Genomic DNA, 24078 nt, shown 5'->3' with positions numbered 1-24078 from the left:
TTCAAAAAAACTGAGTTAGGCATGCATATGCAAACAACTGTCTGCGACACTAAAAAGTAAGCAGATGATCCACCCTTTTTTAAAGGCCTTTTTAACTAGAAACAAGCTCTTTGAATAAAATAAGGGTAGCAGTGTCTCACTGGGAAGATACAGAGAACAACCGTTCGATTTATGAGTACAAGAAGGTAAGAAACGGCCTGTTCTTAGACTTTGCATGTCACTTGGAATGGTATCGTGCACTTGTTCCCTGCTACCACCCTGCCTGTGGGGAATCTACAGGTAGGACTATGGTATGCCAATGTTGTACAGAGCACACACTTTAAAAAATCATTAAAATATCACTTTTGTGACCAAAATTACTAATTTCCATACAGTTGCAATTTATTTTTCATTAGCAACTTGTGAATAATTTTTGTATTCACCAGAGCGCTCAAAAACTTGAATTTGGGGCATATTTTTTGGTACGCCCTCTATTGGTGGAAAGTAATATGGCAAGAAAATTTTCATTTTTTGATCTCTATTTTTAATTAAGAAAAAAATAATTTAAAGAATCAAATTTGAATAAGAGTCAAGTTGTATGAATAATAGGTGTAATGGAGACTGTCAGTGTAAAAAAATCAAGCATTTGCCCCAAAGAAAAAGAGAAAATAAGCCAAACATTGCCACCCTTATTTTGCCACACGTGGAGATATAAGTGAGAACAAGGTTATATTATAACCTTGTTCATTGAATGAGTGGTATCGTGTGACTCGCGCATGTACATCGAATTTGTTAAATCTGTGTTACTTATCAATCGATATGCGACCCTGGATGAGTTCGGTTGAAATATTTTGACTAGCACAGTAGTGCTCAGACTCAGTAAAGTTAGACGCTATCGCTAAGCCAGGAGTAAATTTTACAATGCAAATCATAGACGGATCCGGGGGGGGGGGGGCCTATTGGCAGAGCAAAAAAAAAAGGGGAAAAGGCCAAAGGGAAAACGAAAGGAAAAGAGAGGAGAAAAAAGAAGGGGAAACAAGTCAAAAGGAGGAAGACGAGTGAATAAAATAACATTAGAAACATTACCGGTAGGATGGGGGGTCGGGTGTCCGGACACTTTATATTTTTGAAGCCTTCTTTTTTGTCTTTGGATTACACTAAAAATATGAATTCAATAGTTGTAATTATCTTCTATTTTGTTCTCTATAATATTTTCTAACATTCTGTACTAAAAATTGATGAAACTTTGTTGTATTTTTTTCCAAATGACTTTATAAAATTGATCGTCCGGACACACAACCTGTCCGGACACACAACAACTGGGTATACTAAGTAAAGTACAGATGCAACGAAAATTAATCAGCCTACCCCCCCCCAAACATTTTGACAGTAAATGGGTTACATCAGGGATACAAGAAGTAGGCCTATATCTCTTATCAAAGTATCTTGACACCAGGGGCGGATCCAGGATTTTACAAAGGGGGAGCACATTTTTCGGTTTAAATAAAACAAAAATTATGTTTGGTTCTCATACTTTTCATGTAAAAATCCATGGAATTCACTGTTGCAAAATGGAATTCAGGTTTTTGCTGTGTACATTTTCAGTAACAAAATGGAATTTCCATTTTTAGAAATTTGAAAGGGAAATACAGATTGTCAGAAACTGAATTTATGACCATTTTTTTGAAACGGAAAAATCACTGTCTCTAGACAAAAGGGTAATCAAGTATGTTTTGCACACGTCTTACATATAGGTCACATGATCGTGGTCATAGGTCATGTTGGGTCAATGGGCATAGTATTTTATTGTCATGTGAATGTTTTTTTATTTTAGTAATCATTCTATAGCTGCTGCTATATCAAATAATGTAGTGCAGGCGAGACTGCCAAGAGCGTTCCACTTGTTTTTTTCTCTCTTTTGGAAAAAATTAAATCATTCATATTTGTTCACAAAGTCAGCATTGCTATATTTTGTAATCACAAGTGAGACTGTCAGATCATCCTACCAGTCTGTTCTTCTTTAATTGTTGTTATGTATTATCATTATTATTATTACTATTACTAATTTTTTTTTTCCACAGCACTGAAAATTCCAGAATGAGTCTTCTGACTATCGGTCGAAGCACCACTTTAACTCCTCCTCCTGTCTCCAGTTTAGACTCCCCAAGAAAGAGTTCTCCCATCATGGTTCTTCCTGCCAGCAGAAACTCCAGAAAGGGCCTCTCCACTCCAGGGAGTGACTGCTTGGCTTTGATGTGGCCCACTGCGGATGATGACAAAGGACATTGTCTCTCTCCTGTTTCTCCCTCCATAAAGACTCATTTGGGTGGAACTCTGATGGATAGCAGTCATGAGCACAGTGATATGACGATCCAGACTCCACATGGAGAGGGCTCAGTGTCTCTGGATAAAACAACAGAAGTTTTACTGTGTCCATCTGGTAAAACTGTAGTGAGGTTGAAGGCTTCCATGGAAGCTGTTCTACCGTCTCCATCTGATAAAGGGTCACCAAGTATGATCAAACATCTCTCTCTTCCATACAGTCCAAGCTCAAAGCCATCTTCTCGTAACTTCATGGGGTCGGATTCTTCTCCATATTCTCGGTTAGGAGGGATTGGAAATTCTTCGTTAAATTTTCCAGGTACATATCACTTATCAATGTAGTCATGTTTATCTGCTCAAACGGTTTTATACTTTTACCAGCTTGGATCTGTTGAAAGAGTGATTTTTGTTTACAAATATTAAGAGAACATAAATTTGGCAAACTGAATTAAAGAGATAGAAAGAAAGTGTGTGTAGCCTACTCATGGAAGGGTTAGATTTAAAATAAAATCTACACAATATTGCATAACCAAGGAGAAAGCTTTTCTACATAACACCACTCTATTCAGACATGTCCAAAATGTACAAAATAAACAATCAATAAGTGAAGAATAACATTTGATTCTATATTTGTATCACTACAGGTCGCAGCCTTCTCTTTGATTCCAGTGAAAAGCCTTCTAGCGATAGTCTTCCACCATCTGCTCTATCATCAAGTCCAAGTAGAGAAATCAGCAGTGGAGGTGACACGCCACTTTCATCTCTTAAGAAGAAGGGTCCTCGCAGGCGAAAGATATCTGGAAAGGACAAGGGAACCAAGGTGAGGTTTGCAGGAGGAGCCACAGAGATCTTGGAACAGGATCATCCAGAGGATGATCTGATGATGACTCAGAGTCGTTGTCCTTGCTTTAAATGTTTCATCATCATGTGTTTTGTGGTGCTTTCCTTGTCTGTGTTGTTCTACCTCAGCCTGTGGATTGTTGCGCAGCACCGAGGTAATCCTGTCATCGTTGCTGGTGGAGAGAGTCTTCACTCCATCCTCCAGTCCCAAGTTTTTGGACAATCCATTGTTGTTTCACATCTACCGCAATTGCTGTCGGGAATCCTTTCAAAAGATGTAAGGGATAGGACACTGGTTCTGATGTTTCATGGCCAATCGGGTGTAGGTAAAACATTTGTGGCCGAGCTTATCGGAAATAAGATGTTTCCGGAGGAAGCACAATCCCAATGTGTTTACAAGTTCCTTCCATCTTTCCTGGAAGTCAGAGAACACCTTGTGACAGCATATGACTACTCCATTGCCCTAGAGGATTTCATCGATAACGGAAAATCCAACTACAGGACATGTCCAGTGGGGTTGTACATTATCGAAGACATAGACTATGGTAGTTCTTCCAGCCTCTTGGAGGCAGTTGCATTGACTTTACCAGGAATTCGAACGAGACAGGCAGCACAGGAGCAAAAAATGATTTTCTTTCTTATGACCAATCTGCAAAGTGAAGCCATAGGAGACTACCTTCTGTCACATTTAGAACAGGGCAACAACAGAGAGGATATAACTCTGAAAGAACTTGAACCAATCATGACTAAAGTACCTTACACTCAGGAATATACAGCAGAGAGTGAAGCTTCTGAAGACCATGATGTCCAACGTCTTGAGGTCCATGACAAATTAATGGCAGTCGTGGATCACCACATTCCATTTCTTCCTTTAGAAAGAAAGCATGTCATCATGTGTATTCAGCAAACATTGAGCTGGAAGAATGTGACTTTGAATGAAAATGATGTTCAATGGATTGCTGATAAACTTGTATTCTACCCAGAAAATAACCCAGTATTCTCGACGTCAGGATGCAAGAAAGTAGAAGAAAAAGCAAGTCTGTTTTCAAAGTATGCCCAAACATAGTACTTGACAAAGTTTATGTTTCAAATTCATGGTTGAGACCAGATTGTGACAAGATAGTTCCATGAAATGATAAACCATTGGTTTGTCCAAACCCTGTTTTTTTTTTCCTCAACTTTTACTTCATTAAAATAAACTGCTCAAGACAATAATTTGATAGTTTTCTGACTTTTCACATTAACTAGTTAATCAGAGAAAAATGGGAGACAAATCCTTTAAAGTCCTAAATATAGGGGGTCAGATATACAATGCATCATGGAATTTAGCCCTGCAGTAGTATTAGATGCAAAAAAATCTAAAAAATTATTTCTTACTGGTGCTACTTCAGGAGTTATATTACAGGAGAAACTTGTTCGTAGTCTTAAGTTTCACATAGTTCATTGCACGTATGTTACTGAATGTTGAAAATGTCTGATAGGGGTCAGACATAATAAATATATAGAGCTGCTTTACATGATAGAGTGAAAACTATTGAATAGAATTTCTTTTCAGCCTTTCGAGGCGAGGCATTCAATTATAATGAAAAATTATAATACCGGTACCCGTGAATATTTTGTTCTCCGTACAAATGAGATACAATGGTCTTTAATTTGATAAAGGTAAGAAGCTCAGGATACCATTGGTCAAAAAGTTGATACATACTGGTAGTAACATTGATCATTGGAAAAGAAAAGTGTGTGACCTATATTTAGAAGGACTTTTATGTATGCATCTCTGAGCCATTATAGTCATGGTGATTTTGCTCAGTTTGTTGTACATGCAATATAAAGCTGTCGGCTATCAAGATTCAATATCAGGGCCCCAGTGCATAAAAGTTACTACTATGGTAACTTTGCCATGCAATAATATCTACCATGGTAACAAGGCTCATCATCAGCCAATCAAAATCAAGGATTCCATGAAAGATACCAGCACATTGGATCAGAAAGTATGGTAACTTTTATGCAACAGGGCCCAGACATTTGAAATGTGGCATATGTGGAAAGATGTTCTTTGGGCTAAATAAGTGTGCCTTGATAGTACTGTTAGTTAAAGAAAACATGAGTGCCCAGTTGATATAAAACCGAGGATGGGGGATTTAGCCATAATCCAGATGATTCAAATTTCATTGCGTACACACACCGAATACCATTGTTGAAGTCAAAAGTAAATGGTAGCCAAGGGCCACCTATGCATCTTTCACAATGATATTCCCATAGTTTCTTGTTGTTGGTCTATGACCACTGAGGATAAGTGGGGTGAGAAGGCACTTTTGTGATTTCTGCATATAATAATGTATCTTACTTTTTGTAAGAAATCTTACTGATCCTTGACATTTGCTCTGGCAACAATTGCTCCGCTATAAATTCCACACACTATAAATTGAATGAGACTTAAACTTAACCCTACAGGTATTTAATACAACACCCTACCCTGTAAATCCTTATTGCAACCCCGACTCTAATCTGTTATTTACAGTTGGTCCAATGCCAGTTTGTCCAATTACCAACTACCAAATCGTCTATTATCATTTGGTCTACCATCATTTTCGTCCACTATTCACATGATCTAATTGCCATTTTCTCCAGTCACTATTTCCCCTCATAACCAGGTGATCCAATGACCATTTAGTCCATATACCATTTTGTCAAATTGGATGAAGTGTTAATTGGGTGAAGTAAATGAAAGTTGAATGGATCTTAGACCAACTGGTTACGAGATGAAATGGTGATTAGACAAAGTGAAGATAGGACCAAATGTTTGTTACAGGAAATGTTGGATGGAATGGAATTAGACTTGAGGTAGACCATGTGATAAGTAGACAAGATGACAACAGATGAATCGGCAATTTACCCCCCAAACCCTACTTAGAGGAAATAAAGCCTGGAGTAATTGTTGCAGGAGCAAATGTCATCACTGCCTTACCATTGTGTCAAGTCACTGTCACCAGACTTGACACAACCAAGGAAGCAAGTTTGGACTGTAATTATTCAGGTTGTATTTAATTATGATTTGTAGATATATGATGTATATCAAATGTTGATTAATAAAGTAAAGATTTCTATGAAATTCTGTGGGTGACCCTGAAATATTTAAATGTGATCTTTGTTCTGGTTGAAAATGAACAAATCTCCAGCCAAGGGTATTTATTACATCCTTCTCTACAGGTTTAATTTATCAAGCAAAGTAACCAAAAATATTACAATTTACAGTAATCTTTAAAGAAAAAATTCTTTAAAAAAAGGAGGAAATCCTCAAATTGAATGATCACAATAAATGGATATCATGGGATGCAAATTTACAATTTGAGGCAAGTAGGTGTGGTCACTAAATAAAGTAATATTGAGAAATTATTAATTGTCCAAATTAATAGCAAGGAACATCTGGATCCCATTTCTTAAACCATTATGATATAGCAACTCATGCTGGAATTTCAACTTTCAATGGAAAAGCCAATTAGGATGCAAATTTTTTACTGTTGTCCTGGTAGTTAACATTCCAGCAAGAGTTGCTATCATAGCAACTTATTGATGATTACGCTTCAGTAAAAGTATGTATATATTGTGATCAAAGAGCCGCCGCACTCATATGAACTTAATGAGAATATACAAATTCAATCTTCCATCAGAGTTATATACGTCTTCTAAGTAAGTACAATTTCGCATCAGTCAAACATATAATTTGACTTGGGCAGGGTTACTTGTAGTTCAAATGCCAGCTTTGTTAGCCCGTGCCCACATGTTTTGACACCAGAAGGGAGTTACTAGAACTTACATAGTAATACACTTGCAGTACAAGAAAAATAGAATGATAAAGATGCTTTTTGAATCAGTATAAAATTGTATTTCATGATCACTAGCAATACTGCACACTGATAATACTAAACAGCACAATATATTCAAATATCAACATTGTCACATAGCATTTCTTAGAATAATGAACATTTTAAAGATGATAATGGTGAATTAAATTCATGAAAATCAAATGCAAGGAAAATTATGCAATTTAAAAACAAATATATATTTTAATCAGAATAAATCTGTCCTTTTGCATTAAATACAAAGCACATTATATTGAAAACCTATTAGCACAGGTTTGCTGCAGTTTGCCTTTATATTTTACTCTTTATATCATAAGCATAATACAGCATTGATAACTCGTATGTCAATTTATTTGTTCATGAACGGCGAGTTACGTTTATAAATTCCTAATGAAGCAGACATGAATAATGATACCGGTATACAAATCCAAACATAGGCGGCGGAAGCGGGGGGGGGGGGGGGGGGGGGGGGGGGGGGGGGGACAGGGGGGATGTGTCCCCCCCTTAAATTTTTATTTGATAACCTTTTTTTTTTGCTTGTCAATTTTTTTCAGCGTCCCCCGAAATGTGTGTTATCCCCCCTAAAAGTTAGGTTGATGACCTTTTTTTTTTTCTTTTTTTTTTTTGCTTGTCAAAATTTTTTGGTTAGTCACTCCTAAAATTTAGGTTGATAACCTTCTTGGGGGGCGCTTGTCAAATTTTTTACCTGTGTCCATCCCAAAATTTCAGGTGGACACCCCCTAAAGTTTTTGGCTGAATCCAATGAATCCAAATATTGATCTTACAAACTTAACTCTCCTACTTCTTGTATGAAAACATGAATGGAATGAAATCAAAAGTCAATTTCATTTAGGGTAGTGTTATTTGAACATAGAATGACAAGCACCAAAGTACTTTGTTCCATTGCATAATGCTCACTGCATGGGAATAAAAATGCAGTTGAGTGGAACATCACTGAATACTGAGAAGCACACTTTTCTAGCATCGTCCTGAGACCCGTTCTCATTAAACTTGTTTTATTAAAATTGACAGTAACAGTTATACTGGAATCACTCGATAGAAATTGAGCGTTTGCTATTACTGGGCCCCGTCTTACAAAGATTTTCAATTGATCTGATCAATCACAACTATGGACGGCCAGCGACGTCAACATCTACTATGCATGTTTGTACAAAATAATTTCTATGATTCTATGATTCTATGAGGTATATTCATGCATTCATTGTTTTCTTCTTGAAAATTTACTGCACTTCGCTTGGTTTACAAAGGACATTGTGCAAAGTTATTGGAGAAAAATTATGGTATAAATTGATTTCCATAGAGTTACGATTGATCCAATCAATCATAACTCTATGAAGACGGGGCCCTGGGGTCCGTTGCAGAAAGAGTTGCGTTTAAACGCAAGTCAAAAATCAACCGCAAGTCCCGAATGCACGATGTTGATTGGTTGAAAATCAAGTTGCGCATGATTTTTAGAGTTGCGATTGATTGCAACTCTTTCTGCAACGGGCCCCTGGGGTATAACAAGAGTTAATAAAACAGGACCCTGCTGTGAACCTATAAGAATACATAATACTTTACCCTGTCCTAAAATCATTAAAATCCCTCTCATTATGATTATCATTATAAAAAAATTGGCCAGTGTTTACATAATGTTGTCATCCAAAACTGCAAGAAAACTTCAAAGGAAAGGTTCAATTTAATCTTAATTTCTCCCTGAAAATAGTCATGGAATGATTCTTGTTACTTAATACTTAATATTTTATAGAATTACTTTCCAAGCTTGTCAATGATTTTAAATTGAATAATACTATTATCTTGATTAGTTGCAAGGTCATGACATGGAGACTTTAGTTTGAGGACCATTTGAAAACCTATTTCTAAAGCTTTCCTCCAAAGCATTCAGTTTCTTGTATAATAACTCCGGAAAGTCTGGATTCATGTCAAGCTGAAAAAAAAGAAAGAAAAGGAGGAGGGATATAATGAGACGGGCGAGTCAGAGAGAGATAGGGGTGGCAGGGAGGTGAGAAAAAAAACAAAGCATCAATCAAATGAAAGAATGAAAAATATGAATGAACATAACACATTTCCATGAGAAATATGTATGCCAATAGAGAAAAATCCAACAAGCATAACGTTGAAAATTTCATCGAAATCGGTTGTAAAATAAGAAAGTCATGACATAAGCAAACAAAAATTTTGCTTATTTTTCTCAAAACAGTTATATGCACAACTAAGTAATATGCAAATGCGAGAGTCGATGATGTCCATCACTCACTATTTCTTTTGTTTTCTGTTGTTTTGAATTATACAATATTTTAATTCTTACAGAATTGACAATGTAAAAATTGACTGAACATGACCACATAATGTTAATGTTAATTCCACATATTCAGGGAGGAATAAATCTCAATGTCGCATGACAAGGGGGAGAGAAAAATTTTCATATCAAAAATATAAAAGAAGTAAGTGAGTGATGTCATCAGTTCCCTCATTTGCATACCGACCAGGATGTGAATATAACTGTTTTGTGAAACTGAGTGAAACTTTAACCCTAGTTCTCAATTTTTTTTGACCTCGCCGCTCACTGACTTTTTACTTTCAAGTCTCGCGCAATTTTTTTGACCAAATTTGTGACGCCCAGGTAGCAGAAGCAGACCCAAAATTGCTCATAAACGTGATTTCATGTACAAATCCAGTGCAAATTGTGTATTTAGCCAAAATTCATAAATGTATTCTTATTTCTACTTTTATTGATTAAACTTAATTAATTTTGCCTTGTATATGGTCAGAATTAAGTCTAGAACGATTTCCATCGAAAAAACAATAAAAAAAGAAAAGTAAAAAACAAAGAAATACATAAGAAATAAAAAACAATAAAATACATAAGAAATTGGTCTTGTATGGTACCAGAATTTTTTTCATTCACAATTATTAGGAATGCTATAAAGAATATTTGCACCAAAAATAGCATTCTAGGAGCTTTATTTAGTGAATCAGAGCAAAAAGTATGATTTCATGAATAAATTAGCATAATTAAAATAAAAATGTAAGAATTTAGTGAAATTTACCAATGCAACTGCGTAATGACAAGAATCAAAATACCCCTTGAGATTTAGGGTTAAAATGTCATAACTTTCTTATTTTACATCCAATTTTGATGAAATTTTCAGTGTAATGCTAGTTGGATTATTGTCTTTTTATTAAAATCAACTTTTTGTTGGGGTGAACTTGTCCTCTAAAGAGTTGATTGTTGACTTCAGACGAAGGTCTACTACCATAAGGCCGTTATACAGTTCACGTTGAAGAAGTAGAACATGTCACAGAATACAAATACTTGGGTATGACCATAATATGTAATTCACTAAAACTGATACACTGCAGAAAAAAGCAAATCAAAAGCTTTATTTTGTAAGATCCTGGAAAAAGCTTCATGTGGAAGACAGAATCATTGTTCTTCTTTTCTACAACTTGAAGTCCATAATCCAGATTGTTCTGATGTATATTGAGTGTTATTTTGCCAATGCAGCAATTAAATGCGACTTGTAGAAGTTAAACAGTGGCGTAGCTAGGATTTTTTTCCTGGGGGGGGGGGGCACTGGGGGGGTCCTTGCTTTTTCAGGGGGGAGGGGCACCGGCCATTTTTTCCGATGTGTGTGTATGTGTCAAAAGGGCGGATCCGACTTTCGTCAATAGGGGACGGGGCCCGAAATTATCTTCACCTATATTTTCCCCGATCAGTCACTTCTTTGTTTTATTCTTATAAAACAACATAAACATGAAATAATCTCATAAGCCTTATAAAAAAGTGCGAGCGCGAAACGCGAGCGATTTTTTTTTACTTTCATGTACTTTGTCCCGAAAATTTAATATTCTGGGCAATGTTATGTGTGATCCTGACCAAGATTCGTAACTAGATGGTTACTGCGAACGCCAGAAATTTGTATTAACTGTTCTAGGATTATCTAAATGGGACCTGTTAAGGACTGCTTACAGTTACCCACGAAGACGGTATATATTTCAATAATGGGAGCGCGAAGCGCGAGCAAATTTTCTTTTGGCATTCCGACTTAAAAAATTGTCATTCTAAGCACTTTTTGTATTAATAAATCGGATTGGTATGTAACTAAACAGTTGATGCGAGCGCGAAGCGCGAGAGGAAGAAAATTGAGATTTTAGACCTAAAAGCAGGACACTCTATTCATATTTTGTAAATCATTAATAGGATATAGTTAATTGGGTATCATTAATAATGCGATCGTGAAGCGTGAGCAGACAATTATTGATATTCTGATGTGAAACTTGATAATTTAAGTACACTTTGAATAAACAACATGCAGTCTAAATTATCGCGCATGTTTTAGATTTAGACCTAGAATCTGGGCATTCTGAATACATTTGTTTAATGGAACATCATGGAATACACGTAGACAATATGAACTTGGCAAATCAAACAATGTGACAACGCAGCGTGAGCTTAAAATACTGATATGTAGACCATAAAACGGACATTTTACAGAGCACTTAAATTTGTAAATGAAAAAAATAATGAAAGCTCGATATCCGAGCTAAAATATGTTTTGTATATTGACTTCAAAACTTGCTCCATATCAGCCTATTGAGCAAGATATGAATCTCATCGAACAGGCAATTCTGGCGCGAAGCGCAAGCAAAAATTTTATATAGTAACGTTTTTTTTTCATTTCATTTATTTCCATTTCCAACAATCATTTACATTTACAATAGTTTTGTTACATACATCTTGATATAATTATAATCAATAAAACAAAGAAACTTATGTATAATAATCAAGATAACAGGTTTTTTTTTGCTAGTCTTCCCCTCAAATTATTTTATTCATTCGTCTTCCTCCTCTTATTTTCTCTTCTTTTTTCTTCTTTTCCTTTTTCTTTTCTTCTTTCTCCCTTTTTTTCTCAGCCAATTTTTTTCTGGGGGGGGGCACCTGGGGGGGGGGCACACAGGGAGGGCACGTGCCCCCCCCCCCCTTGGCTACTACGCCATTGAAGTTAAATCAACCCACAAAAAATTACAATGCTTATTAGGGTTAGACTTACCTTCCCTTGATGACCTCTACCTAGAGAGAGTCGCTGCTAAATTAAAACAGATCACAGATTAGGACTCCACCCACCTACTCTATGAAGTTTACTTTCAACTGTTCAGGCATTCGTCTACGTATACCATGCACACTAAAAATACGTTTGAGACAATCATTTTGTCTCCAATGCTATTCATCACTTTAACGCTCAAGTCCGAAGGTCGGTGTATGGCCCGTAATTAGTGCCCTACTCTTTTGACTGACTGGTAATTATCACGATAGATAACTTTTACTTTTCACAGTATTTGTTAGAGATATTTTTAGAAGCAAACACACCACTCTTGCACTTCCCTTACTCTCGATTACAATTACACTTGCATCAGCTTCGATCCATTACATATCTTGCCGATAACTACAGTATATGAATAACCAAACATGATTGTTCTAGAATATGAATTTATTCTTAAACATAAAATTATTGATTTGAATAAATAGCAAAAATAGCAAAACTAGCAAAGCGCTGAAATTTTAATCAAAATCGGATGTGAAATAAAAAAAATTATGACATTTTAAAGTTTCGCTTATTTTTCAGAAAAAAGTTATATGCAAGGACATGCCAATGAGACAGTCGATTATCTTTTGTATTTTATTGTTTGAATTATACAATATTTCATTTTTTACAGATTTGACAATAAGGACCAACTTGACTGAACCATATAACTGTATAAGATTAAACAATGCTAAAACTCCACATGTTCAGAGAGGAATTGATCGTTGTTTCAGTTGACAATAAGGAAAAAATGAGAATATTTCATATTTCATGTCATAAAATGCAAAAGAAATAGTGAGTGATGACATCATCAGTCTCCTCATTTGCATATCGACCAGGATGTTCATATAACTGTTTTGTGAAACTAAGCAAAAATTTAAAATGCCATAAATTTGTTATTTTACATCCGATTTCGATGAAAGTTTCAGTGTTATGCTTGTTTGAATTTTCTCTTTTTAATCGAATCAACTGTTGTTGGGTGGACTTGTCGTTTAAGCTCCCTCTTCCCAGTATTTTTTGTTGCACTCAGTTTATGTTTTCTTACATGTATATACATGTATATGATCACTTGAATTTCAAAGGGCGGTCAACTCTTATTGCCCCCCCCCCTTCTGGCACACCCTTCACTCGAGTTACGGGTCTGAATGTGCAGCCTAATCATCACTGGCGTAAATCCGGGTGGATGGGGGAATATATCCCCCCTTTCGAGGAGGGGAGGGGGGGGGTGGCCTGCACAAACATCCCCACTTTTTACGAAGAAATGAAAAAAAAATCACAAGAGATAATTGTTTTATTGGTGAAAATTCTTGCTAAAATACCGCTTAACAAAATAATATTATTGAATCATAAAATGCAAATAAAGAGCCAGTTCACCATTTCCAAACGAAATACTTATGTCCTTTTTATAACATTGAAGAGAAACCCCCGTTTTCCCCAATTCATCAATGTTTGGGTCTTTGGGAAGGGATTAAGATGGAATGTCAATTTTTTTTTAATGTAATCTCTAATAAAACCATTAAACCATCATGGGGTAAAAAGATAATGATATTGGAAGGGTATTTGCCATATGGACATACAGTGGCGTAACTACGGGGGGGGGCATAGGGGCACATCTGCTGACAAAAAAAAACCGAGGAAAAGGGGAAAAGGAGAAAGGAAGAGAAACGTCGTGGGAAAGAAGAAAATATTATTCATTATTATAATTGTGTTATGTTACATAACATACGAAACATTTTTATCATAGCTTTATAATACATAATTTGCCCAGGGCCTGCGTCTTCATTGTTCTCGGTGCTCACATTTTCTGTTTAACGAGATATATAATCCTGTTGTACTAAAATATCCCGTTTTCAAGTCAATTTAAACCAAATATATTTCCTAGCACTTGAGTTATCATTGTTTTATGTAGTGACATATGCTTTTTTCACATGACTCAAAAAGTGATTGCCCCATGGTTAGGTCTTCGTAGATATAAAACATTTCCCGTCCGTGATTACGTTCGCATTAGTGGATTGGTGAGATATGTCTGCTCTTCATGAATTCCTAAAATCAGTCCTTAAAATGTCCCTTCTTCTGATCTGAATATCAAAAATTTTCAGCTCGCACTTCGCGCTCGCATCATTTGGTTAATGAAATACGTATGGTCCTAGTTATAATTCCTACAAAGAAATCTTAGAATGCCCCATTTCAGGTCTGAATTATCTAAATTTTCAGGCCGCGCTTTGCGCTTGCAATATTTGATTAGTAGTGAAATTTGTATGATAATCATGATTGCAATGACTACAAAAAGTGTTTCATGTGTTCAGATGTAATTCTAATAAAATCAGCAAGCGCTTGGCACTCACATTAGGTGACTATGGTGAGATATGAATATTCCTAATGGATTCCTAAAATATGTTCCTTAAAATCTCGCTGTTTGGGGTCAAAATATACGAAAATTTCAGCTCGCGCTTCGCGCTCGCATTGTTTAGCGAGACAGGTACCTATCATGATTACACAAATTTGATTATAATGTCCCTTTTTAGGTGTGAATACAAAAAAATTCAGCTCGCGCTTCGCACTCGCATTATTTGATCAGTGAGATACATATCTGTTTAATGACATTGTCCTTAAAATGTCTCTATTAGGTCAGTATAACTGGCAAATGAGCGCGCTTCACGCGCTCACCCAGTGATTTTAAAATTTTGCTGGTGCCCCCACAATGCCGTGACCCACGGTACGCCACTGTGGACATATCAATGACAATTCCTTATATATCTAAAAACATGATTGCCAAAAAAATGCCAAAATATTTCAATCATCCCCCCCCACCCATCAACACGGATTTACGCCAGTGCTACTCATGCCTTTACTGAAGGCCTTCTCGCTTAGCAAGCTTTGCGATGTGCTAGTCTTTGCATGGAGACACACTTGTTGATAAAAGTTTCAATAAGCTAGGGTCTGTGTATGCAGACTAACACTCTGCATTGTACTGGCTTTCTGTGTTATTTACACAACCACAAGGCAGTCGGATGTAATCATTTGGGAAACCGGAAGCAAGTCCGAAGTTCTGCAAATCACTGAGATCGAGGGCAGAACGATCATGTACGTTAATTATTATCATACAGAATTCACATGACGTGTATAGCATGTAGAGATTGCTGTTTACCAGTAAACTACAACAAGGGTTGCAGATATTAACAAAAACTTAATATTTAATTCTGAGTACTACATTACACTAAATGCACTGCTTGATCATCGCTGCATTTCAACTTCTGAACACGTACTGCTTTGGGATGCAGGACATAGTTTAGCATATGAAACCAAACGGAGTTGTGCTTGAGGGACGTGATACGGAGGAGAATATTCGTTCTGAAGTGAGATAAAGCCACCATCAAGACATCAACATGGCAGGCCTTTTCGATGCACTTGGATTCAAATGCGATGAATGTGGGAATGATGATGGAGATGAGACTCAAGGGTACAAAGTCGTTGAACAGCGTCATTTATGCCCAACTTGTGCCCGCAATCTGGCCAGTGCCATACTGGCTGATGCAGCACATAGATCTGTTAAGTGGCCGTGTCCGCAACATGAGCGGAAAGAAGTGGAACTTCTCTGCTCTGAATGCAAAGTGGCAGTGTGTCCAACTTGCGCATTGACTTCTCACCATGGTCACCGGATGCAAGACATCGAGAAATTCTTCACCGAAAAGAAAGAAGCTATGGAAAGGGATGTTGAAAAGATTTCTGCAAAGCAGATCGAAATGCAGAGCTTTCTGAACAAGGTAGAATGCTGCTCGCAAAAGATAGATGATCACGTCGAAGACATCAGAGCTACGATATCCGTCACTTTTCAGACAAAGTCACAAGATCAGAAAGAGCGAAGAAATGTTCAACTAGTCAGGATTAACACAGAGGCAGAAGAGCTAATCAGGCAGATCAACGAAAAGCGTGAAATGGAGCTTGCTGAAATGAATGAAGAATACAACAACGAACACGAAACACTGGTAAAAGACAGAGACAGTGTACTGGCAGAGCTAAACATTATTTCAGACAAGCTCAAGAAGATGACTTCAGACGCCAAGGTGTCCGCTAAGGCCACTAAAGATCAGTTAGAGAGCGCAGCTGCACTTGCAAAATCCATCGTGGTCGATTGCGATGGGAAATCCTTCCATGAGAAGATCGCAGAGTTTCACGAAAAGGGTATGGACAACTTGCCCCGTTTGGACCACGATCACGTGGATACGATCTCAAAGGCTGCGAGGAAGTTAAGCTTCAAGAGGGTGGATGATACACAAAGAATCGGTACCTTGACAGGACAGATGGCTTCCTATGAGGTAGAAAAGACAGTGAAATTGTCTTCTGATATTCAAGAGCCGTTTCTTCTCGGATCGATCGATGAGCAAACATTGATCGTTCGGAACGGAAATGGATCAGGTCTGTACACGGTGAACATAGAGTCTAGATCTGTGGAAACGCTTCTGGGCGACAAGAAGAGTCGGGGTATTTGGGATTTAGCTGTCATTCCTGGCAAGGGTTTCGTATACAGTGATTACAATGCAGGCCTCCTTAAGATCTGTGACAGACAAGGGAATGTTTTAAGGTTTTTAGCTATACCTGATGACGAAGCGCGTTTTGCGTTTCTAGCTGTGGACAGGAAGGGCAAACTACTCGCTGCTAGCCACAATACCAGCAACATCCATGTGATTGACCCCCAGACAGGAGCACACCTTCGAACTATCGATGAGGTCGACTGCAATCCAATGATGGGATGTGGGGTACTTAGCAACGGGGATATCATCATTCGCTCTGGAAACTCCGACATTAGCAGAATCTTTCGAGCGACGGGAGAAATCAAGATGAGGTTCCCACTCGCTGATTGGAGCAGAAGGATTAATTTTCATGTTGCTCCGGATGACATGATCTACGTGACATACCGTGAGAGATCGGATGATGTATACATGGGATACGTTAGTCTCATGTCCTCTGCCGGTGACATGAGAAGAGATAAGGTCATCGAGTTTCCGACATCATACCTCTATCGCTATCATCCAAGATGTGTTGTTCCTGTTCCCGGAACTGTTGTCGTCCTGAATGGCAACGTCCTTATCGTCTACAAGGAAACACCTGGAGTAAACGATCTTCGCTGAACAGATAAATAAATGGGGGAAAAGGGAAGGGAATACTGGTTGACCGTGGATAATTTTGCTTTTAAAACACTTATTCCTTTATTGCCCAAAATAATTATGTGTGTCCCATTGTTGAAAGCAGTGACGTAACGTGGGTCACGGCATGGGGGGGCACCAGAAAAAAAATTGAGTCACCTAGTGAGCGCGCGAAGCGCGCTGTTGCCAGGTACACTGACCTAATAGAATAATTTTAAGGACAGTGCCATTAACGAATATGTATCTCACTAATCAAATAATGCAAGCGCGAAGCACGAGCTGTAATTTTTTTATTCAGACCTTGAAAGGAACATTATAAGCAAATTTTTGTAATCATGACACGTGTCTCGCTAAACAAACAATGCGAGCGAGAGCTGAAATTTTTGTATATATTGACCCAAAACAGGGACATTTTAATGACTATATTTTATGAATCCATTAAGAGTATACATATCTCACCATGTAATGCAAGTGCCACGTGCTTGCTGATTTTGTTAGAATTACATCTAAGCACATGAAGCAATTGTATAGTCATTGTAATCATGATTAACATACGCATCTCACTAATCAAATATTGCGAGCGCGAAGCGCGGGCTGAAAAAATTGAAATTCAGACCTGAAGAGGGGCATTTTAAGGCTTTTTTTGTATAGAATTCACGAAGACCATGCGTATTTCACTAACCAAATGATGCGAGTGCGAATCGCGAGCTGAATTTTTTGTTTATATTGACCCCAAACGGATATTTGTCCTGGCGCATTTATAACACACACACGCATTTATAGCTGGGCGTTGTGGCGTGCGCCTGTAATCCAAGCTATGTGGGGGAGTTACAAATTGATGCAGAGGTTCGAGCCCTGGTCACGTCTTTCGGATGGTGACGTTAAAGGTCGGTCCCAGGCGTAAATAATCATATCTGATTGATAAACGTCTGACATGCTTTCAGGTTCTGAAAGCATGTGCTGATATATTGATTAAGTCTATAACTCATTTGATTAGTAAATCTATTACAGAGGGCAATGTTCCAGAACAGTGGAAAATTGCCAAAATAATACCGCTACTTAAAAGGGAGATAAGTTAAATCCAGATAATGATAGGCCAATATCTTTACTGCCTTGTATTTCGAAAGTACTTGAACGTATAGCTCTGTTACAGTTATCACATCATCTCAACGCCAACAGTATTAATGCCAGTTCAATCGGGATTCAGGGCAAAACCTTCTACTGTGACTGCCCTTGTTACGGTAACAGATGAATGGTTTTTGGCCATGGATAAAGGTGAATACACTGGGGCAATCTTCGCCGACTTACAAAAAAGCCGTTATGCTGAACAAGTTGTCTAATATTGGGATAAAAAGTGTAGTTCTTCAGTGGTTCGGGGGTTATTTAACTGGGAGGAGGATAGTGACTAAGGTCAACGATGCTTTTTGCCCAATGAACAATATTTAACCCATATGGTGTGCCTCAGGGCTCACTTCTTGGCTCCTTGCTATTTTGTATTTTTATTAATGACTTACCTAACGTCTTTCAGTCATGTCGTGTTCATCTTTATGCAGATGATACGGTTATATATTATTCCGACAAAGATGTTTAAGCTGTGGAATCCACTTTAAACACAGATATGCAAGCTTTAGATAAGTGGATGTCTCAAAACAACTTATTGGTTAACTATACGAAGACTGTCAGTATGCTCTTTGGTATGAGATATATGTTGTCCACGAGTAATGCACTAGATGTAAAAAATAAACAATACCAACATCCAAAAAGTTAATACTACGAAATATCTCGGAATTCACATTGACGCTGAATTGAAATAGGATATTCATATACATAACATGTGTCAGAAAATCAGTAAACTGGTTAGTTTTCTTGGACGGTTAAGACATGTTGTTAACGAATCAAGCTTAAATTTGATATACAAATCCGCCATTTTGCCACATTTTGATTACGCTAACGTCATTTGGTATTCCGCTTCACAAGGTTCTCTGTCAGCCCTTCAAAAACTCCAGAATAGAGCTGGCCGTATAATTATGAAAATAAATCCCTACACTTTTGTTTCCAATCAACATATTCATGAGACTTTGCATTGGGAATTTCTTGAATGCCGCTATAAAAAGCATATATGTACAATGATTTATAAAATGTTGCACAATCTTTTTCCAAACTATATGTCTGATAACATTTCTAGAAGAACTTTTAATTATTCACTTCGTTCGAACCAAAATCTTAATTTACCCAAGCCAAATTCTAACAATTGTAAAAGTACTTTTTTAGGGGGATATCAATTTATAATCAATTGCCCAATGAAATTCGTAATGCACCAACTTTAAGTTCCTTTCATACTCTATTGTATGATTATTTAGATTGAGCATTTGTATTTTTCTTCTTTCTTTTTGTTTTCATAGTTTTAGTAAGTTTTTTTAAAACACTTCTGTCAATGTATTTTACTTGGAAATGTTTTTCTTTTAGTACTTTTAATGGTGTATATTACTTTGTATGGTAAATGTAGGACCCCAAGGAAGAACAGCAGTATTTTGCAAATACAGCTGAATTGGGTGATCCTCCGTTATTGTATGTATCTCTCTTGTATATTGTATATTTTTTTAATCTGATTTCGGAAATAAATCAAACAAACAAAACAAAACTCAAATACACACACGCATATTGTCTCTCACCAATAGTCTGGGTTTCGCGCGACGCCACAGATATATGAAAGGTTTATTTAATGTTCAGCTTGGTTTCGTAACAGTGAAAAGCGTAGAATAGTTGTTAATCCATGTATATAGTTACATAAGGAAATTCAGTAATCGATTATGTCGGTATTTTCTTTAAAATGTACAATTTATTTGCTGATAAATACTGATGTTTGCAACTGTTTTATTATGTTAGATGTTTATCTTTCATTGATCTTCACTGTTCGGGTATACAATCGTAATGACAATTACGATTGCTGTAATTGAAAAGATTTATTTGATAACCTTAACTGTTTTTAAAAGATAATTAAATGTTAAGGCCTGACAATCTCCCTCCTGAATTGTCGAGTATAATCGGGCTCCATGCTCGATTATAAGCCATGCATATGCTTTGCAGTAAGAGGTTTCTGAACGAAACTCTGTTCAATTATCGATGGAACTTTTTAGTAAAGTTATAGGAACTGAATGCCCTGCTTCCTGCTTGTCGTTATTTTGTTTTATGGGGCTACAAGTATACATGGTCGGAAAAGCAGAAGTACCGACTATAAAAGGAGTGAGAATACTGACTTAACTGAAATACAGAAAGTACTGAATTTCCGAGATACTGAAAATACTGAATTTACCGATATACTGAAAATAATGAGATTACTGAGATGAGTGAGGATACGGAAAGTACCGAAATTACTGAGATACCAAAATGCTGAGATTACGGAGATACTGGAATGACTGAGATAATGGAGATGTTGAAATCCATGAGATATAATCTAAGTTACGGAGAAGGAGCAAGGAGTCGGAGGTGAAAAAGACGGACTTCACACCAACTGGTTGTATATTGCAGCCGAAACGAACCAGCTCGTCAGGAAAGAAAGTCTGTTTGGCTACAATATATATATATATATATATATATATATATATATAAGAAATGGATGAAGAGAACAATGGTAGGCGTAGCTTGAATCAAGGTTCCCCAGAGCTATCTACCCTTTGGAAAAATTGGTGATGCCGAAAAAATGTCTCCGCCGGGAATCGAACCCGGGCCTCCAGCTTTGAACGCCGGTGCCTTAACCACTAGACCACAGAGACGGGTTAGTGGATAGGGAGACCCAGATCCAATTGACCGTCAGATAGACAGATTTTCGACACCATACCAATTATAATTTCCTTTGTCGGGTTTATATATATATATATATATATATATATATATATATAATATATATATATATATATATATATATATATATATATATAGGTCATCGCTAAATCTCGGTTTCGTTTTTTCTGGGACACACTATATATATATATATATATATATATATATATCGAAAATCTGTCTATCTGACGGTCAATTTGATCTGGGTCGCCCTATCCACTAACCCGTCTCTCTCTCTATATATATATATTATACACAGTGCGTCCCAGAAATATATATATACAGTGTGTCCCAGAAAAAACGAAACCGAGATTTAGCGATGACCTACCAATGTAAAGCTTAGAATATCCTCTTTCATCTGGTATTACTTAGATTATTCTTCATTCACGCATGAGTGAGCAAAACGATTCGAAGAAAGGATGCCAAAAACTCATTTGGCGGGGGTATCTGAATTTCAAAAAGAAAATCACATGACTAAAAAGTTCAATATCTGCTCTTTTCTTTGATACCTTACTCACAGAAAATAGTCAAGAAGTAAAAAAGTTATGATCCTTTGAAACAATGCTTGTATTTCCATAATTTCATTTAATAAATAAACGTGTTTTCACCGGTTTCCCACAAAAGCTATCGCAAGGTAAGAAAAGACTTAATGCATGGTTGATCGTCAACAAAAAGGAGTGTCGAGTGAGTTTGAACGCTAGCCTGTAAAACCTCTTCATTTAATGAAAATATTGAAATTCAAGCCTTATTTCAAATAACCGGAACTTTCTTATTTATTGACCATTTTCTGTAATTGAGGTATCAAATTAAAGAGCAGATATTGAACTTTTTAAAAGTGTGGTTTTCTTTTTAAAACCCAGATACGGCCCGCCAAGTGACTTTTTTGGTATCACCTTTTCAAATTGTTTTTGCTCACTCATGCATGAATGAGAAATAATCTAAGTAATTTCAGATGAAAGAAGAGATTCTAAGCTTTAAAATGGTAGTTCATTTGTCTATTGTAGTTATGATAAATCATCGATAAATCTCAGTTTCGTTTTTTGTGGGACGCACTGTATATATATATAGCGCGTCCCCTAAAAAAATGTACCTCTGATTCCAGATTTGATACTTTTATTTTGAAACTTATGTGAAAATTTTGTTGATGTTGCATAAGTGGTTTTGAATGGAGAGTCTATTATGTAACAACACTGCATTTTAGCCAATTTCAAGTTTTCAATGCAACATAAAACACTAAGCACCTTACTGTGTTTTCCTATTTCATTACAGTTTAACAACTGTGTTAATGCTTTTATTTCAAGAAGATGAAATGAAGTTTAACTGTCTAATAAAAACTAAAAGTTCAGTTTCACTGTTTGTCTTTGCTTTCACAATCTATTTCATAATGTCCCCGAGCACGTCCTTCCACCTTACGGGCCTTACTTCCATCCAGTTTGATGCAATGATGTGCCCTGTTGATCATGGAATGAACGGCACGCCTGACGATTCTTGTCCTTCTCAAGGCAGTGACTTAAGATGCGTGTGGTCAGATCCTGGATGTTCAGAAGGGGTGTTGTGTAGGCCTTTGACTTCAAGTTCCCCCAAAGACAAAAGTCACAACTCACAAGGGGTAAAATCCGAGGACCCTGGTGGCCACGTACACCATGCGCCAATCCGACGGCTCTGTTGGGAAAAAGTTCTTAGAGTCTTTCCCTAACCGTGACTGTACGGTGTGCAGGGGCTCCATCCCAGCACCACCAAAGTCGTGGCACTGCTCCATTTCGACCCCTCCCATATCTTGCATGCAATTCTGGGGCAACAACGTCATTGATCACATTCAGGTATGCCGCTCCAGTAACATTCTGTTGAAAAAGGTAAGACCCGATGAGGTGGTTGTTCCCTAATAACATGCCATTCCAGACAGTAACTATCTCCTTAGAATGTGGAACATAGGAGGTGAAATTTTTAGGCTGTTCTCTTTGTCAGCAAAGTGGCGTACATTTCTGGTGTTCACAGTGCTTTTCATCCGGAATGTTGCCACATCTCCAGTCAGAACCTTAGAGATGAATCGCTGCGGCCCAGGCGCTACGGCCTGTTGATAAGCCATGAGCAAATGCTAATCTTTTCTGACGGTTACCTGGAATGAATGAGGGTGTGTCTAATTTGCATCTGGTAGGGGTGCCACTTCAAATCAAGCTTGGTAATCCTATTGATAGTTTATTACGTCAGGTTCAGGGGGGTTACGACGAGCATTTAGGATGGGATTCGCCTCCGTCAAGAGCTTGCATGGCCTATCTGACGGTGCAAACTTCGTCCTGTACGACGTCTACCAGATCTTCATTTGTTTCTGTTCTCGCTGGTACCAAATTCTTGATACTTGATGTAATTTCTCCTAATGGTCTTGGTATGGCAGAGGCTGATCTGGGAATTGCCTTTGAAAAGTGCGTGGCAACAGGACTGTGTGTTTGTTCATACTTTAAAAAAAGGAAAGCCCTTTGACGGGCAGTAAGTTGTCGGCTGATCGAACTGGAATCAGTCAAAAATTACTATGTTACAATTTATCTAAAAGCTGTCTAAATCTTCCATCCAGCAGGTTCAGTACAAAAGAAAGTAAGGAATGGAAAAAAATGGTTCACTTTATTCTAATCATAATTTTTAAATTCAAATCTTTTATTAATCTACACCTGTCCATCTTTCAAATTCTTTATTTGACTATTCAGAATCTCTTCAATAAAAGTTATTGACGAATCCAAAATGTACAATCATTGTATTGAATTATGTGGTAACATTTTAATGTACTCTAATTCAGTTCTGAACTTGCACAGCTTAAACCTTTTCAGAGGTCCTTTTCTCAACAGATGTTTTTAAATACCATTAAAATTTAAAGTGCAAACATTAAAAAAATCTTATGGATATATGAAAGAAAACGCACTCTTATAATATTGGTTCAAAACAGTGCAGAAAATGCAGCGCTGTAAACTTGGAATGGACAAAAATGCACCGTTG

The 24078-nt window shown here is 37.1% G+C and overlaps 2 protein-coding genes across 2 annotated transcripts; both read left to right on the top strand.

The window, feature by feature from the left end:
• LOC121428729 lies at window positions 1-6244 on the top strand. The gene is made up of 3 exons (XM_041625540.1): window positions 1-185; window positions 2061-2620; window positions 2946-6244. The coding sequence occupies exons 1-3, from the start codon at window positions 172-174 to the stop codon at window positions 4205-4207; spliced, it is 1836 nt and encodes a 611-aa protein (XP_041481474.1). The 5' UTR covers window positions 1-171; the 3' UTR covers window positions 4208-6244.
• Window positions 6245-15159: 8915 nt separating this feature from the next.
• LOC121428734 lies at window positions 15160-17537 on the top strand. The gene has a single exon (XM_041625549.1). It carries the CDS (start codon window positions 15496-15498, stop codon window positions 17236-17238), a length of 1743 nt encoding a protein of 580 aa, XP_041481483.1. The 5' UTR covers window positions 15160-15495; the 3' UTR covers window positions 17239-17537.
• Window positions 17538-24078: the final 6541 nt, after the last annotated feature.

This window comes from Lytechinus variegatus, chromosome 15, assembly GCF_018143015.1.
Source record: "Lytechinus variegatus isolate NC3 chromosome 15, Lvar_3.0, whole genome shotgun sequence".
Taxonomy (NCBI): Eukaryota; Metazoa; Echinodermata; class Echinoidea; order Temnopleuroida; family Toxopneustidae; genus Lytechinus; species Lytechinus variegatus.
The sequence above is the reverse complement of the archived record's forward strand: the minus strand, read 5'-3'. Positions and strand labels throughout refer to the sequence as shown.

Excerpts from the sequence above, each read along its gene's own strand:
- LOC121428729 (XM_041625540.1), top strand. Across the intron at positions 2,621-2,945 it reads TTCTTCGTTAAATTTTCCAG|GTCGCAGCCTTCTCTTTGAT; the intron begins GTACATATCACT and ends GTATCACTACAG.
- LOC121428734 (XM_041625549.1), top strand. The coding sequence starts at position 15,496 with ATGGCAGGCCTTTTCGATGCACTTGGATTCAAATGCGATGAATGTGGG.